At 54.7% G+C, this 12,651-nt stretch overlaps 1 protein-coding gene across 1 annotated transcript in view; it reads right to left on the reverse strand.

The window, feature by feature from the left end:
• Window positions 1–6,357: 6,357 nt before the first annotated feature.
• The window catches only part of LOC140192358 (uncharacterized), a gene marked incomplete at its 3' end in the record, with an annotated part of 64,119 nt that continues 57,825 nt past the window's right edge, over window positions 6,358–12,651 (reverse strand). The window contains 2 exon segments of the mRNA XM_072250008.1: window positions 6,358–7,759; window positions 7,808–7,918. Of these exon segments, the coding sequence (XP_072106109.1) occupies window positions 6,358–7,759; window positions 7,808–7,918 (1,513 nt within the window).

Consider the following 12,651-nt stretch of genomic DNA (forward strand, 5'->3'; position numbering starts at 1 on the left):
TGTCGATGTGCTGGTTGGTGAGCTGGTCTCTGTGGTTGATGTGCTGGTGTCTGTTGTCGTGTGCTGGTTGGTGAGCTGGTCTCTGTGGTTGATTTGCTGGTCTCTGTGGTTGACGTGCTGGTCTCTGTGGTTGGTGTGCTGGACTCTGTGGTCATTGTGCTGAATTCTGCAGTCGTTGTGCTGGACTCTGCGGTCAATGTGCTGGTATCTATTGTCGGTGTGCTGGTTGGTGAGCTGGACTCTGTGGTTGATGTGCTGGTCTCTGTGGTTGACGTGCTGGTCTCTGTGGTTGATGTGCTGGTGTCTGTTGTCGATGTGCTGGTTGGTGAGCTGGACTCTGTGGTTGGTGAGCTGGACTCTGTGGTCAGTGTGCTGGTCTCTGTGGTTGACGTGCTGGTCTCTGTGGTTGATGTGCTGGTCTCTGTGGTTGTTGTGCTGGTCTCTGTGGTTGATGTGCTGCTCTCTGTGGTTGATGTGCTGGTCTCTGTTGTTGATGTGCTGGACTCTGTGGTCGTTGTGCTGGTCTCTGTGGTTGATGTTCTGGACTGTGCGGTTGGTGTGCAGAACTCTGTGGTCAGTGTGTTGGTCTCTGTTGTCAGTGTGCTGGTCTCTGTGGTTGACGTGCTGGTCTCTGTGGTTGATGTGCTGGTCTCTGAGGTTGACGTGCTGGTCTCTGTGGTTGGTGTGCTGGTCTCTGTTGTCGATGTGCTGGTGTCTGTTGTCGATGTGCTGGTTGGTGAGCTGTTCTCTGTGGTTGGTGTGCTGGTCTCTGTGGTTGATGTGCTGGTCTCTGTGGTTGACGTGCTGGTGTCTGTTGTCGGTGTGCTGGTTGGTGAGCTGGTCTCTGTGGTTGGTGTGCTGGTCTCTGTGGTTGATGTGCTGGTCTCTGTGGTTGACGTGCTGGTGTCTGTTGTCGGTGTGCTGGTTGGTGAGCTGTTCTCTGTGGTTGATATGCTGGTCTCTGTGGTTGACGTGCTGGTCTCTGTGGTTGGTGAGCTGGTCTCTGTGGTTGATGTGCTGGTCTCTGTGGTTGGTGTGCTGGTCTCTGTGGTTGGTGTGCTGCTCTCTGTGGTTGGTGAGCTGGTCTCTGTGGTTGATGTGCTGGTCTCTGTGGTTGGTGTGCTGGTCTCTGTGGTTGACGTGCTGGTCTCTGTGGTTGATGTGCTGGTCTCTGTGGTTGGTGAGCTGGTCTCTGTGGTTGATGTGCTGGTCTCTGTGGTTGGTGTGCTGGTCTCTGTGGTTGATGTGCTGGTCTCTGTGGTTGGTGAGCTGGTCTCTGTGGTTGATGTGCTGGTCTCTGTGGTTGGTGAGCTGGTCTCTGTGGTTGACGTGCTGGTCTCTGTGGTTGATGTGCTGGTCTCTGTGGTTGACGTGCTGGTCTCTGTGGTTGGTGTGCTGGTCTCTGTGGTTGGTGAGCTGGTCTCTGTGGTTGATGTGCTGGTCTCTGTGGTTGACGTGCTGGTCTCTGTGGTTGATGTGCTGGTCTCTGTGGACAGTGTGCTGGTCTCTGTGGTTGATGTGCTGGTCTCTGTGGTCGTTGTGCTGGTCTCTGTGGTTGGTGAGCTGGTCTCTGTGGTCAGTGTGCTGGTCTCTGTGGTTGATGTGCTGGTCTCTGTGGTTGATGTGCTGGTCTCTGTGGTTGGTGTGCTGGTCTCTGTGGTTGATGTGCTGGTCTCTGTGGTTGATGTGCTGGTCTCTGTGGTCAGTGTGCTGGTCTCTGTGGTTGACGTGCTGCACTCTGTGGTTGGTGTGCTGGTCTCTGTGGTTGATGTGCTGGTCTCTGTGGTCTGTGTGCTGGTCTCTGTGGTTGATGTGCTGGTCTCTGTGGTTGATGTGCTGGTCTCTGTGTTTGATGTGCTGGTCTCTGTGGTCAGTGTGCTGGTCTCTGTGGTCATTGTGCTGGTCTCTGTGGTTGATGTGCTGGTCTCTGTGGTTGATGTGCTGGTGTCTGTTGTCGGTGTGCAGGGTGGTGAGCTGGTCTCTATGGTTGATGTGCTGGTCTCTGTGGTTGATGTGCTGGTCTCTGTGGTCAGTGAGCTGGTCTCTGTGGTCGTTGTGCTGGTCTCTGTGGTCGTTGTGCTGGTCTCTGTGCTTGTTATGCTGGACTCTGCAGTTGATGTGCTGGATGGTGTGGTTGGTGTGCTGGACTCTGTGATCATTGTGCTGGACTCTGCAGTCGTTGTGCTGGAATCTGCGGTCAATGTGCTGGTATATGTTGTCGATGTGCTGGTTGCTGAGCTGGTCTCTGTGGTTGATGAGCTGGTCTCTGTGGTTGGTGAGCTGGTCTCTTTTGTCGATGTGCTGGTTTTTGTGGTTGGTCAGCTGGTCTCTGTGGTTGACGTGCTGGTCTCTGTGGTTGATGTGCTGGTCTCTGTGGTTGATGTGCTGGTGTCTGTTGTCGGTGTGCTGGGTGGTGAGCTGGTCTCAGTGGTTGATGAGCTGGTCTCTGTGGCTGACGTGCTGGTCTCTGTGGTTGACGTGCTGGTCTCTGTGGTTGATGTGCTGGTCTCTGTGGTTGACGTGCTGGTCTCTGTGGTTGGTGTGCTGGTCTCTGTTGTCGATGTGCTGGTGTCTGTTGTCGATGTGCTGGTTGGTGAGCTGTTCTCTGTGGTTGGTGTGCTGGTCTCTGTGGTTGATGTGCTGGTCTCTGTGGTTGACGTGCTGGTGTCTGTTGTCGGTGTGCTGGTTGGTGAGCTGGTCTCTGTGGTTGGTGTGCTGGTCTCTGTGGTTGATGTGCTGGTCTCTGTGGTTGACGTGCTGGTGTCTGTTGTCGGTGTGCTGGTTGGTGAGCTGGTCTCTGTGGTTGGTGTGCTGGTCTCTGTGGTTGATGTGCTGGTCTCTGTGGTTGACGTGCTGGTCTCTGTGGTTGATGTGCTGGTGTCTGTGGTTGACGTGCTGGTCTCTGTGGTTGATGTGCTGGTCTCTGTGGTTGACGTGCTGGTCTCTGTGGTTGGTGTGCTGGTCTCTGTTGTCGATGTGCTGGTGTCTGTTGTCGATGTGCTGGTTGGTGAGCTGTTCTCTGTGGTTGGTGTGCTGGTCTCTGTGGTTGATGTGCTGGTCTCTGTGGTTGACGTGCTGGTGTCTGTTGTCGGTGTGCTGGTTGGTGAGCTGGTCTCTGTGGTTGGTGTGCTGGTCTCTGTGGTTGATGTGCTGGTCTCTGTGGTTGACGTGCTGGTGTCTGTTGTCGGTGTGCTGGTTGGTGAGCTGGTCTCTGTGGTTGGTGTGCTGGTCTCTGTGGTTGATGTGCTGGTCTCTGTGGTTGACGTGCTGGTCTCTGTGGTTGATGTGCTGGTGTCTGTGGTTGACGTGCTGGACTCTGTGGTTGATGTGCTGGTGTCTGTTGTCGATGTGCTGGTCTCTGTGGTTGGTGTGCTGGACTCTGTGGTTGATGTGCTGGTGTCTGTTGTCGGTGTGCTGGTTGGTGAGCTGTTCTCTGTGGTTGGTGTGCTGGTCTCTGTGGTTGATGTGCTGGTCTCTGTGGTTGACGTGCTGGTCTCTGTGGTTGGTGAGCTGGTCTCTGTGGTTGATGTGCTGGTCTCTGTGGTTGGTGTGCTGGTCTCTGTGGTTGGTGTGCTGCTCTCTGTGGTTGGTGAGCTGGTCTCTGTGGTTGATGTGCTGGTCTCTGTGGTTGGTGTGCTGGTCTCTGTGGTTGACGTGCTGGTCTCTGTGGTTGATGTGCTGGTCTCTGTGGTTGGTGAGCTGGTCTCTGTGGTTGATGTGCTGGTCTCTGTGGTTGGTGTGCTGGTCTCTGTGGTTGATGTGCTGGTCTCTGTGGTTGGTGAGCTGGTCTCTGTGGTTGATGTGCTGGTCTCTGTGGTTGGTGAGCTGGTCTCTGTGGTTGACGTGCTGGTCTCTGTGGTTGATGTGCTGGTCTCTGTGGTTGACGTGCTGGTCTCTGTGGTTGGTGTGCTGGTCTCTGTGGTTGGTGAGCTGGTCTCTGTGGTTGATGTGCTGGTCTCTGTGGTTGACGTGCTGGTCTCTGTGGTTGATGTGCTGGTCTCTGTGGACAGTGTGCTGGTCTCTGTGGTTGATGTGCTGGTCTCTGTGGTCGTTGTGCTGGTCTCTGTGGTTGGTGAGCTGGTCTCTGTGGTCAGTGTGCTGGTCTCTGTGGTTGATGTGCTGGTCTCTGTGGTTGATGTGCTGGTCTCTGTGGTTGGTGTGCTGGTCTCTGTGGTTGATGTGCTGGTCTCTGTGGTTGATGTGCTGGTCTCTGTGGTCAGTGTGCTGGTCTCTGTGGTTGACGTGCTGCACTCTGTGGTTGGTGTGCTGGTCTCTGTGGTTGATGTGCTGGTCTCTGTGGTCAGTGTGCTGGTCTCTGTGGTTGATGTGCTGGTCTCTGTGGTTGATGTGCTGGTCTCTGTGTTTGATGTGCTGGTCTCTGTGGTCAGTGTGCTGGTCTCTGTGGTCATTGTGCTGGTCTCTGTGGTTGATGTGCTGGTCTCTGTGGTTGATGTGCTGGTGTCTGTTGTCGGTGTGCTGGGTGGTGAGCTGGTCTCTGTGGTTGATGTGCTGGTCTCTGTGGTTGATGTGCTGGTCTCTGTGGTCAGTGAGCTGGTCTCTGTGGTCGTTGTGCTGGTCTCTGTGGTCGTTGTGCTGGTCTCTGTGCTTGTTATGCTGGACTCTGCAGTTGATGTGCTGGATGGTGTGGTTGGTGTGCTGGACTCTGTGATCATTGTGCTGGACTCTGCAGTCGTTGTGCTGGAATCTGCGGTCAATGTGCTGGTATATGTTGTCGATGTGCTGGTTGCTGAGCTGGTCTCTGTGGTTGATGAGCTGGTCTCTGTGGTTGGTGAGCTGGTCTCTGTTGTCGATGTGCTGGTTTTTGTGGTTGGTCAGCTGGTCTCTGTGGTTGACGTGCTGGTCTCTGTGGTTGATGTGCTGGTCTCTGTGGTTGATGTGCTGGTGTCTGTTGTCGGTGTGCTGGGTGGTGAGCTGGTCTCAGTGGTTGATGAGCTGGTCTCTGTGGCTGACGTGCTGGTCTCTGTGGTTGACGTGCTGGACTCTGTGGTTGATGTGCTGGTGTCTGTTGTCGGTGTGCTGGTTGGTGAGCTGTTCTCTGTGGTTGGTGTGCTGGTCTCTGTGGTTGATGTGCTGGTCTCTGTGGTTGATGTGCTGGTGTCTGTTGTCGGTGTGCTGGTTGGTGAGCTGGTCTCTGTGGTTGGTGTGCTGGTCTCTGTGGTTGATGTGCTGGTCTCTGTGGTTGATATGCTGGTCTCTGTGGTTGACGTGCTGGTCTCTGTGGTTGACGTGCTGGTCTCTGTGGTTGGTGAGCTGGTCTCTGTGGTTGATGTGCTGGTCTCTGTGGTTGGTGTGCTGGTCTCTGTGGTTGACGTGCTGGTCTCTGTGGTTGATGTGCTGGTCTCTGTGGTTGATGAGCTGGTCTCTGTGGTTGGTGAGCTGGTCTCTGTTGTCGATGTGCTGGTTTTTGTGGTTGGTCAGCTGGTCTCTGTGGTTGACGTGCTGGTCTCTGTGGTTGATGTGCTGGTGTCTGTTGTCGGTGTGCTGGGTGGTGAGCTGGTCTCAGTGGTTGATGAGCTGGTCTCTGTGGCTGACGTTCTGGTCTCTGTGGTTGATGTGCTGGTCTCTGTGGTTGATGTGCTGGTGACTGTTGTCGATGTGCTGGTTGGTGAGCTGGTCTCTGTGGTTGATGTGCTGGTCTCTGTGGTTGATGTGCTGGTCTCTGTGGTCAGTGTGCTGGTCTCTGTGGTTCATGTGCTGGTCTCTATGGTTGATGTGCTGGTCTCTGTGGTCAGTGTGCTGGTCTCTGTGGTTGACGTGCTGGTCTCTGTGTTTGATGTGCTGGTGTCTGTTGTCGATGTGCTGGTTGGTGAGCTGGTCTCTGTGGTTGATGTGCTGGTGTCTGTTGTCGGTGTGCTGGTTGGTGAGCTGGTCTCTGTGGTTGATTTGCTGGTCTCTGTGGTTGACGTGCTGGTCTCTGTGGTTGGTGTGCTGGACTCTGTGGTCATTGTGCTGAATTCTGCAGTCGTTGTGCTGGACTCTGCGGTCAATGTGCTGGTATCTATTGTCGGTGTGCTGGTTGGTGAGCTGGACTCTGTGGTTGATGTGCTGGTCTCTGTGGTTGACGTGCTGGTCTCTGTGGTTGATGTGCTGGTGTCTGTTGTCGATGTGCTGGTTGGTGAGCTGGACTCTGTGGTTGGTGAGCTGGACTCTGTGGTCAGTGTGCTGGTCTCTGTGGTTGACGTGCTGGTCTCTGTGGTTGATGTGCTGGTCTCTGTGGTTGTTGTGCTGGTCTCTGTGGTTGATGTGCTGCTCTCTGTGGTTGATGTGCTGGTCTCTGTTGTTGATGTGCTGGACTCTGTGGTCGTTGTGCTGGTCTCTGTGGTTGATGTTCTGGACTGTGCGGTTGGTGTGCAGAACTCTGTGGTCAGTGTGTTGGTCTCTGTTGTCAGTGTGCTGGTCTCTGTGGTTGACGTGCTGGTCTCTGTGGTTGATGTGCTGGTCTCTGAGGTTGACGTGCTGGTCTCTGTGGTTGGTGTGCTGGTCTCTGTTGTCGATGTGCTGGTGTCTGTTGTCGATGTGCTGGTTGGTGAGCTGTTCTCTGTGGTTGGTGTGCTGGTCTCTGTGGTTGATGTGCTGGTCTCTGTGGTTGACGTGCTGGTGTCTGTTGTCGGTGTGCTGGTTGGTGAGCTGGTCTCTGTGGTTGGTGTGCTGGTCTCTGTGGTTGATGTGCTGGTCTCTGTGGTTGACGTGCTGGTGTCTGTTGTCGGTGTGCTGGTTGGTGAGCTGTTCTCTGTGGTTGATATGCTGGTCTCTGTGGTTGACGTGCTGGTCTCTGTGGTTGGTGAGCTGGTCTCTGTGGTTGATGTGCTGGTCTCTGTGGTTGGTGTGCTGGTCTCTGTGGTTGGTGTGCTGCTCTCTGTGGTTGGTGAGCTGGTCTCTGTGGTTGATGTGCTGGTCTCTGTGGTTGGTGTGCTGGTCTCTGTGGTTGACGTGCTGGTCTCTGTGGTTGATGTGCTGGTCTCTGTGGTTGGTGAGCTGGTCTCTGTGGTTGATGTGCTGGTCTCTGTGGTTGGTGTGCTGGTCTCTGTGGTTGATGTGCTGGTCTCTGTGGTTGGTGAGCTGGTCTCTGTGGTTGATGTGCTGGTCTCTGTGGTTGGTGAGCTGGTCTCTGTGGTTGACGTGCTGGTCTCTGTGGTTGATGTGCTGGTCTCTGTGGTTGACGTGCTGGTCTCTGTGGTTGGTGTGCTGGTCTCTGTGGTTGGTGAGCTGGTCTCTGTGGTTGATGTGCTGGTCTCTGTGGTTGACGTGCTGGTCTCTGTGGTTGATGTGCTGGTCTCTGTGGACAGTGTGCTGGTCTCTGTGGTTGATGTGCTGGTCTCTGTGGTCGTTGTGCTGGTCTCTGTGGTTGGTGAGCTGGTCTCTGTGGTCAGTGTGCTGGTCTCTGTGGTTGATGTGCTGGTCTCTGTGGTTGATGTGCTGGTCACTGTGGTTGGTGTGCTGGTCTCTGTGGTTGATGTGCTGGTCTCTGTGGTTGATGTGCTGGTCTCTGTGGTCAGTGTGCTGGTCTCTGTGGTTGACGTGCTGCACTCTGTGGTTGGTGTGCTGGTCTCTGTGGTTGATGTGCTGGTCTCTGTGGTCAGTGTGCTGGTCTCTGTGGTTGATGTGCTGGTCTCTGTGGTTGATGTGCTGGTCTCTGTGTTTGATGTGCTGGTCTCTGTGGTCAGTGTGCTGGTCTCTGTGGTCATTGTGCTGGTCTCTGTGGTTGATGTGCTGGTCTCTGTGGTTGATGTGCTGGTGTCTGTTGTCGGTGTGCAGGGTGGTGAGCTGGTCTCTATGGTTGATGTGCTGGTCTCTGTGGTTGATGTGCTGGTCTCTGTGGTCAGTGAGCTGGTCTCTGTGGTCGTTGTGCTGGTCTCTGTGGTCGTTGTGCTGGTCTCTGTGCTTGTTATGCTGGACTCTGCAGTTGATGTGCTGGATGGTGTGGTTGGTGTGCTGGACTCTGTGATCATTGTGCTGGACTCTGCAGTCGTTGTGCTGGAATCTGCGGTCAATGTGCTGGTATATGTTGTCGATGTGCTGGTTGCTGAGCTGGTCTCTGTGGTTGATGAGCTGGTCTCTGTGGTTGGTGAGCTGGTCTCTTTTGTCGATGTGCTGGTTTTTGTGGTTGGTCAGCTGGTCTCTGTGGTTGACGTGCTGGTCTCTGTGGTTGATGTGCTGGTCTCTGTGGTTGATGTGCTGGTGTCTGTTGTCGGTGTGCTGGGTGGTGAGCTGGTCTCAGTGGTTGATGAGCTGGTCTCTGTGGCTGACGTGCTGGTCTCTGTGGTTGACGTGCTGGTCTCTGTGGTTGATGTGCTGGTCTCTGTGGTTGACGTGCTGGTCTCTGTGGTTGGTGTGCTGGTCTCTGTTGTCGATGTGCTGGTGTCTGTTGTCGATGTGCTGGTTGGTGAGCTGTTCTCTGTGGTTGGTGTGCTGGTCTCTGTGGTTGATGTGCTGGTCTCTGTGGTTGACGTGCTGGTGTCTGTTGTCGGTGTGCTGGTTGGTGAGCTGGTCTCTGTGGTTGGTGTGCTGGTCTCTGTGGTTGATGTGCTGGTCTCTGTGGTTGACGTGCTGGTGTCTGTTGTCGGTGTGCTGGTTGGTGAGCTGGTCTCTGTGGTTGGTGTGCTGGTCTCTGTGGTTGATGTGCTGGTCTCTGTGGTTGACGTGCTGGTCTCTGTGGTTGATGTGCTGGTGTCTGTGGTTGACGTGCTGGTCTCTGTGGTTGATGTGCTGGTCTCTGTGGTTGACGTGCTGGTCTCTGTGGTTGGTGTGCTGGTCTCTGTTGTCGATGTGCTGGTGTCTGTTGTCGATGTGCTGGTTGGTGAGCTGTTCTCTGTGGTTGGTGTGCTGGTCTCTGTGGTTGATGTGCTGGTCTCTGTGGTTGACGTGCTGGTGTCTGTTGTCGGTGTGCTGGTTGGTGAGCTGGTCTCTGTGGTTGGTGTGCTGGTCTCTGTGGTTGATGTGCTGGTCTCTGTGGTTGACGTGCTGGTGTCTGTTGTCGGTGTGCTGGTTGGTGAGCTGGTCTCTGTGGTTGGTGTGCTGGTCTCTGTGGTTGATGTGCTGGTCTCTGTGGTTGACGTGCTGGTCTCTGTGGTTGATGTGCTGGTGTCTGTGGTTGACGTGCTGGACTCTGTGGTTGATGTGCTGGTGTCTGTTGTCGATGTGCTGGTCTCTGTGGTTGGTGTGCTGGACTCTGTGGTTGATGTGCTGGTGTCTGTTGTCGGTGTGCTGGTTGGTGAGCTGTTCTCTGTGGTTGGTGTGCTGGTCTCTGTGGTTGATGTGCTGGTCTCTGTGGTTGACGTGCTGGTCTCTGTGGTTGGTGAGCTGGTCTCTGTGGTTGATGTGCTGGTCTCTGTGGTTGGTGTGCTGGTCTCTGTGGTTGGTGTGCTGCTCTCTGTGGTTGGTGAGCTGGTCTCTGTGGTTGATGTGCTGGTCTCTGTGGTTGGTGTGCTGGTCTCTGTGGTTGACGTGCTGGTCTCTGTGGTTGATGTGCTGGTCTCTGTGGTTGGTGAGCTGGTCTCTGTGGTTGATGTGCTGGTCTCTGTGGTTGGTGTGCTGGTCTCTGTGGTTGATGTGCTGGTCTCTGTGGTTGGTGAGCTGGTCTCTGTGGTTGATGTGCTGGTCTCTGTGGTTGGTGAGCTGGTCTCTGTGGTTGACGTGCTGGTCTCTGTGGTTGATGTGCTGGTCTCTGTGGTTGACGTGCTGGTCTCTGTGGTTGGTGTGCTGGTCTCTGTGGTTGGTGAGCTGGTCTCTGTGGTTGATGTGCTGGTCTCTGTGGTTGACGTGCTGGTCTCTGTGGTTGATGTGCTGGTCTCTGTGGACAGTGTGCTGGTCTCTGTGGTTGATGTGCTGGTCTCTGTGGTCGTTGTGCTGGTCTCTGTGGTTGGTGAGCTGGTCTCTGTGGTCAGTGTGCTGGTCTCTGTGGTTGATGTGCTGGTCTCTGTGGTTGATGTGCTGGTCTCTGTGGTTGGTGTGCTGGTCTCTGTGGTTGATGTGCTGGTCTCTGTGGTTGATGTGCTGGTCTCTGTGGTCAGTGTGCTGGTCTCTGTGGTTGACGTGCTGCACTCTGTGGTTGGTGTGCTGGTCTCTGTGGTTGATGTGCTGGTCTCTGTGGTCAGTGTGCTGGTCTCTGTGGTTGATGTGCTGGTCTCTGTGGTTGATGTGCTGGTCTCTGTGTTTGATGTGCTGGTCTCTGTGGTCAGTGTGCTGGTCTCTGTGGTCATTGTGCTGGTCTCTGTGGTTGATGTGCTGGTCTCTGTGGTTGATGTGCTGGTGTCTGTTGTCGGTGTGCTGGGTGGTGAGCTGGTCTCTGTGGTTGATGTGCTGGTCTCTGTGGTTGATGTGCTGGTCTCTGTGGTCAGTGAGCTGGTCTCTGTGGTCGTTGTGCTGGTCTCTGTGGTCGTTGTGCTGGTCTCTGTGCTTGTTATGCTGGACTCTGCAGTTGATGTGCTGGATGGTGTGGTTGGTGTGCTGGACTCTGTGATCATTGTGCTGGACTCTGCAGTCGTTGTGCTGGAATCTGCGGTCAATGTGCTGGTATATGTTGTCGATGTGCTGGTTGCTGAGCTGGTCTCTGTGGTTGATGAGCTGGTCTCTGTGGTTGGTGAGCTGGTCTCTGTTGTCGATGTGCTGGTTTTTGTGGTTGGTCAGCTGGTCTCTGTGGTTGACGTGCTGGTCTCTGTGGTTGATGTGCTGGTCTCTGTGGTTGATGTGCTGGTGTCTGTTGTCGGTGTGCTGGGTGGTGAGCTGGTCTCAGTGGTTGATGAGCTGGTCTCTGTGGCTGACGTGCTGGTCTCTGTGGTTGACGTGCTGGTCTCTGTGGTTGATGTGCTGGTCTCTGTGGTTGACGTGCTGGTCTCTGTGGTTGGTGTGCTGGTCTCTGTTGTCGATGTGCTGGTGTCTGTTGTCGATGTGCTGGTTGGTGAGCTGTTCTCTGTGGTTGGTGTGCTGGTCTCTGTGGTTGATGTGCTGGTCTCTGTGGTTGACGTGCTGGTGTCTGTTGTCGGTGTGCTGGTTGGTGAGCTGGTCTCTGTGGTTGGTGTGCTGGTCTCTGTGGTTGATGTGCTGGTCTCTGTGGTTGACGTGCTGGTGTCTGTTGTCGGTGTGCTGGTTGGTGAGCTGGTCTCTGTGGTTGGTGTGCTGGTCTCTGTGGTTGATGTGCTGGTGTCTGTGGTTGATGTGCTGGTGTCTGTTGTCGGTGTGCTGGTTGGTGAGCTGTTCTCTGTGGTTGGTGTGCTGGTCTCTGTGGTTGATGTGCTGGTCTCTGTGGTTGACGTGCTGGTCTCTGTGGTTGGTGAGCTGGTCTCTGTGGTTGATGTGCTGGTCTCTGTGGTTGGTGTGCTGGTCTCTGTGGTTGGTGTGCTGCTCTCTGTGGTTGGTGAGCTGGTCTCTGTGGTTGATGTGCTGGTCTCTGTGGTTGGTGTGCTGGTCTCTGTGGTTGACGTGCTGGTCTCTGTGGTTGATGTGCTGGTCTCTGTGGTTGGTGAGCTGGTCTCTGTGGTTGATGTGCTGGTCTCTGTGGTTGGTGAGCTGGTCTCTGTGGTCAGTGTGCTGGTCTCTGTGGTTGATGTGCTGGTCTCTGTGGTTGATGTGCTGGTCTCTGTGGTCAGTGTGCTGGTCTCTGTGGTTGATGTGCTGGTCTCTGTGGTTGATGTGCTGGTCTCTCTGGTTGATGTGCTGGTCTCTGTGGTTGGTGAGCTGGTCTCTGTGGTTGATGTGCTGGTCTCTGTGGTTGATGTGCTGGTCTCTGTGGTCAGTGTGCTGGTCTCTGTGGTTGATGTGCTGGTCTCTGTGGTTGATGTGCTGGTCTCTGTGGTTGGTGTGCTGGTCTCTGTGGTTGATGTGCTGGTCTCTGTGGTTGGTGTGCTGGTCTCTGTGGTTGATGTGCTGGTCTCTGTGGTTGATGTGCTGGTCTCTGTGGTCAGTGTGCTGGTCTCTGTGGTTGATGTGCTGGTCTCTGTGGTTGACGTGCTGGTGTCTGTTGTCGGTGTGCTGGTTGGTGAGCTGGTCTCTGTGGTTGACGTGCTGGTCTCTGTGGTCAGTGTGCTGGTCTCTGTGGTTGATGTGCTGGTGTCTGTGGTTGATGTGCTGGTCTCTGTGGTTGATGTGCTGGTCTCTGTGGTCAGTGTGCTGGTCTCTGTGGTTGACGTGCTGGTCTCTGTGGTTGACGTGCTGGTCTCTGTGGTTGGTGAGCTGGTCTCTGTGGTTGATGTGCTGGTCTCTGTGGTTGGTGAGCTGGTCTCTGTGGTTGACGTACTGGACTGTGTGGTTGGTGGGCTGGACTCTGTGGTTGGTGAGCTGGTCTCTGTGGTTGATGTGCTGGTCTCTGTGGTTGACGTGCTGGTCTCTGTGGTTGATGTGCTGGTCTCTGTGGTTGACGTGCTGGTCTCTGTGGTTGGTGTGCTGGTCTCTGTTGTCGATGTGCTGGTGTCTGTTGTCGATGTGCTGGTTGGTGAGCTGTTCTCTGTGGTTGGTGTGCTGGTCTCTTTGGTTGATGTGCTGGTCTCTGTGGTTGACGTGCTGGTGTCTGTTGTCGGTGTGCTGGTTGGTGAGCTGGTCTCTGTGGTTGGTGTGCTGGTCTCTGTGGTTGATGTGCTGGTCTCTGTGGTTGACGTGCTGGTGTCTGTTGTCGGTGTGCTGGTTGGTGAGCTGGTC

Source organism: Mobula birostris, unplaced genomic scaffold, assembly GCF_030028105.1.
Source record: "Mobula birostris isolate sMobBir1 unplaced genomic scaffold, sMobBir1.hap1 scaffold_1192, whole genome shotgun sequence".
NCBI classification, from domain to species: Eukaryota; Metazoa; Chordata; class Chondrichthyes; order Myliobatiformes; family Myliobatidae; genus Mobula; species Mobula birostris.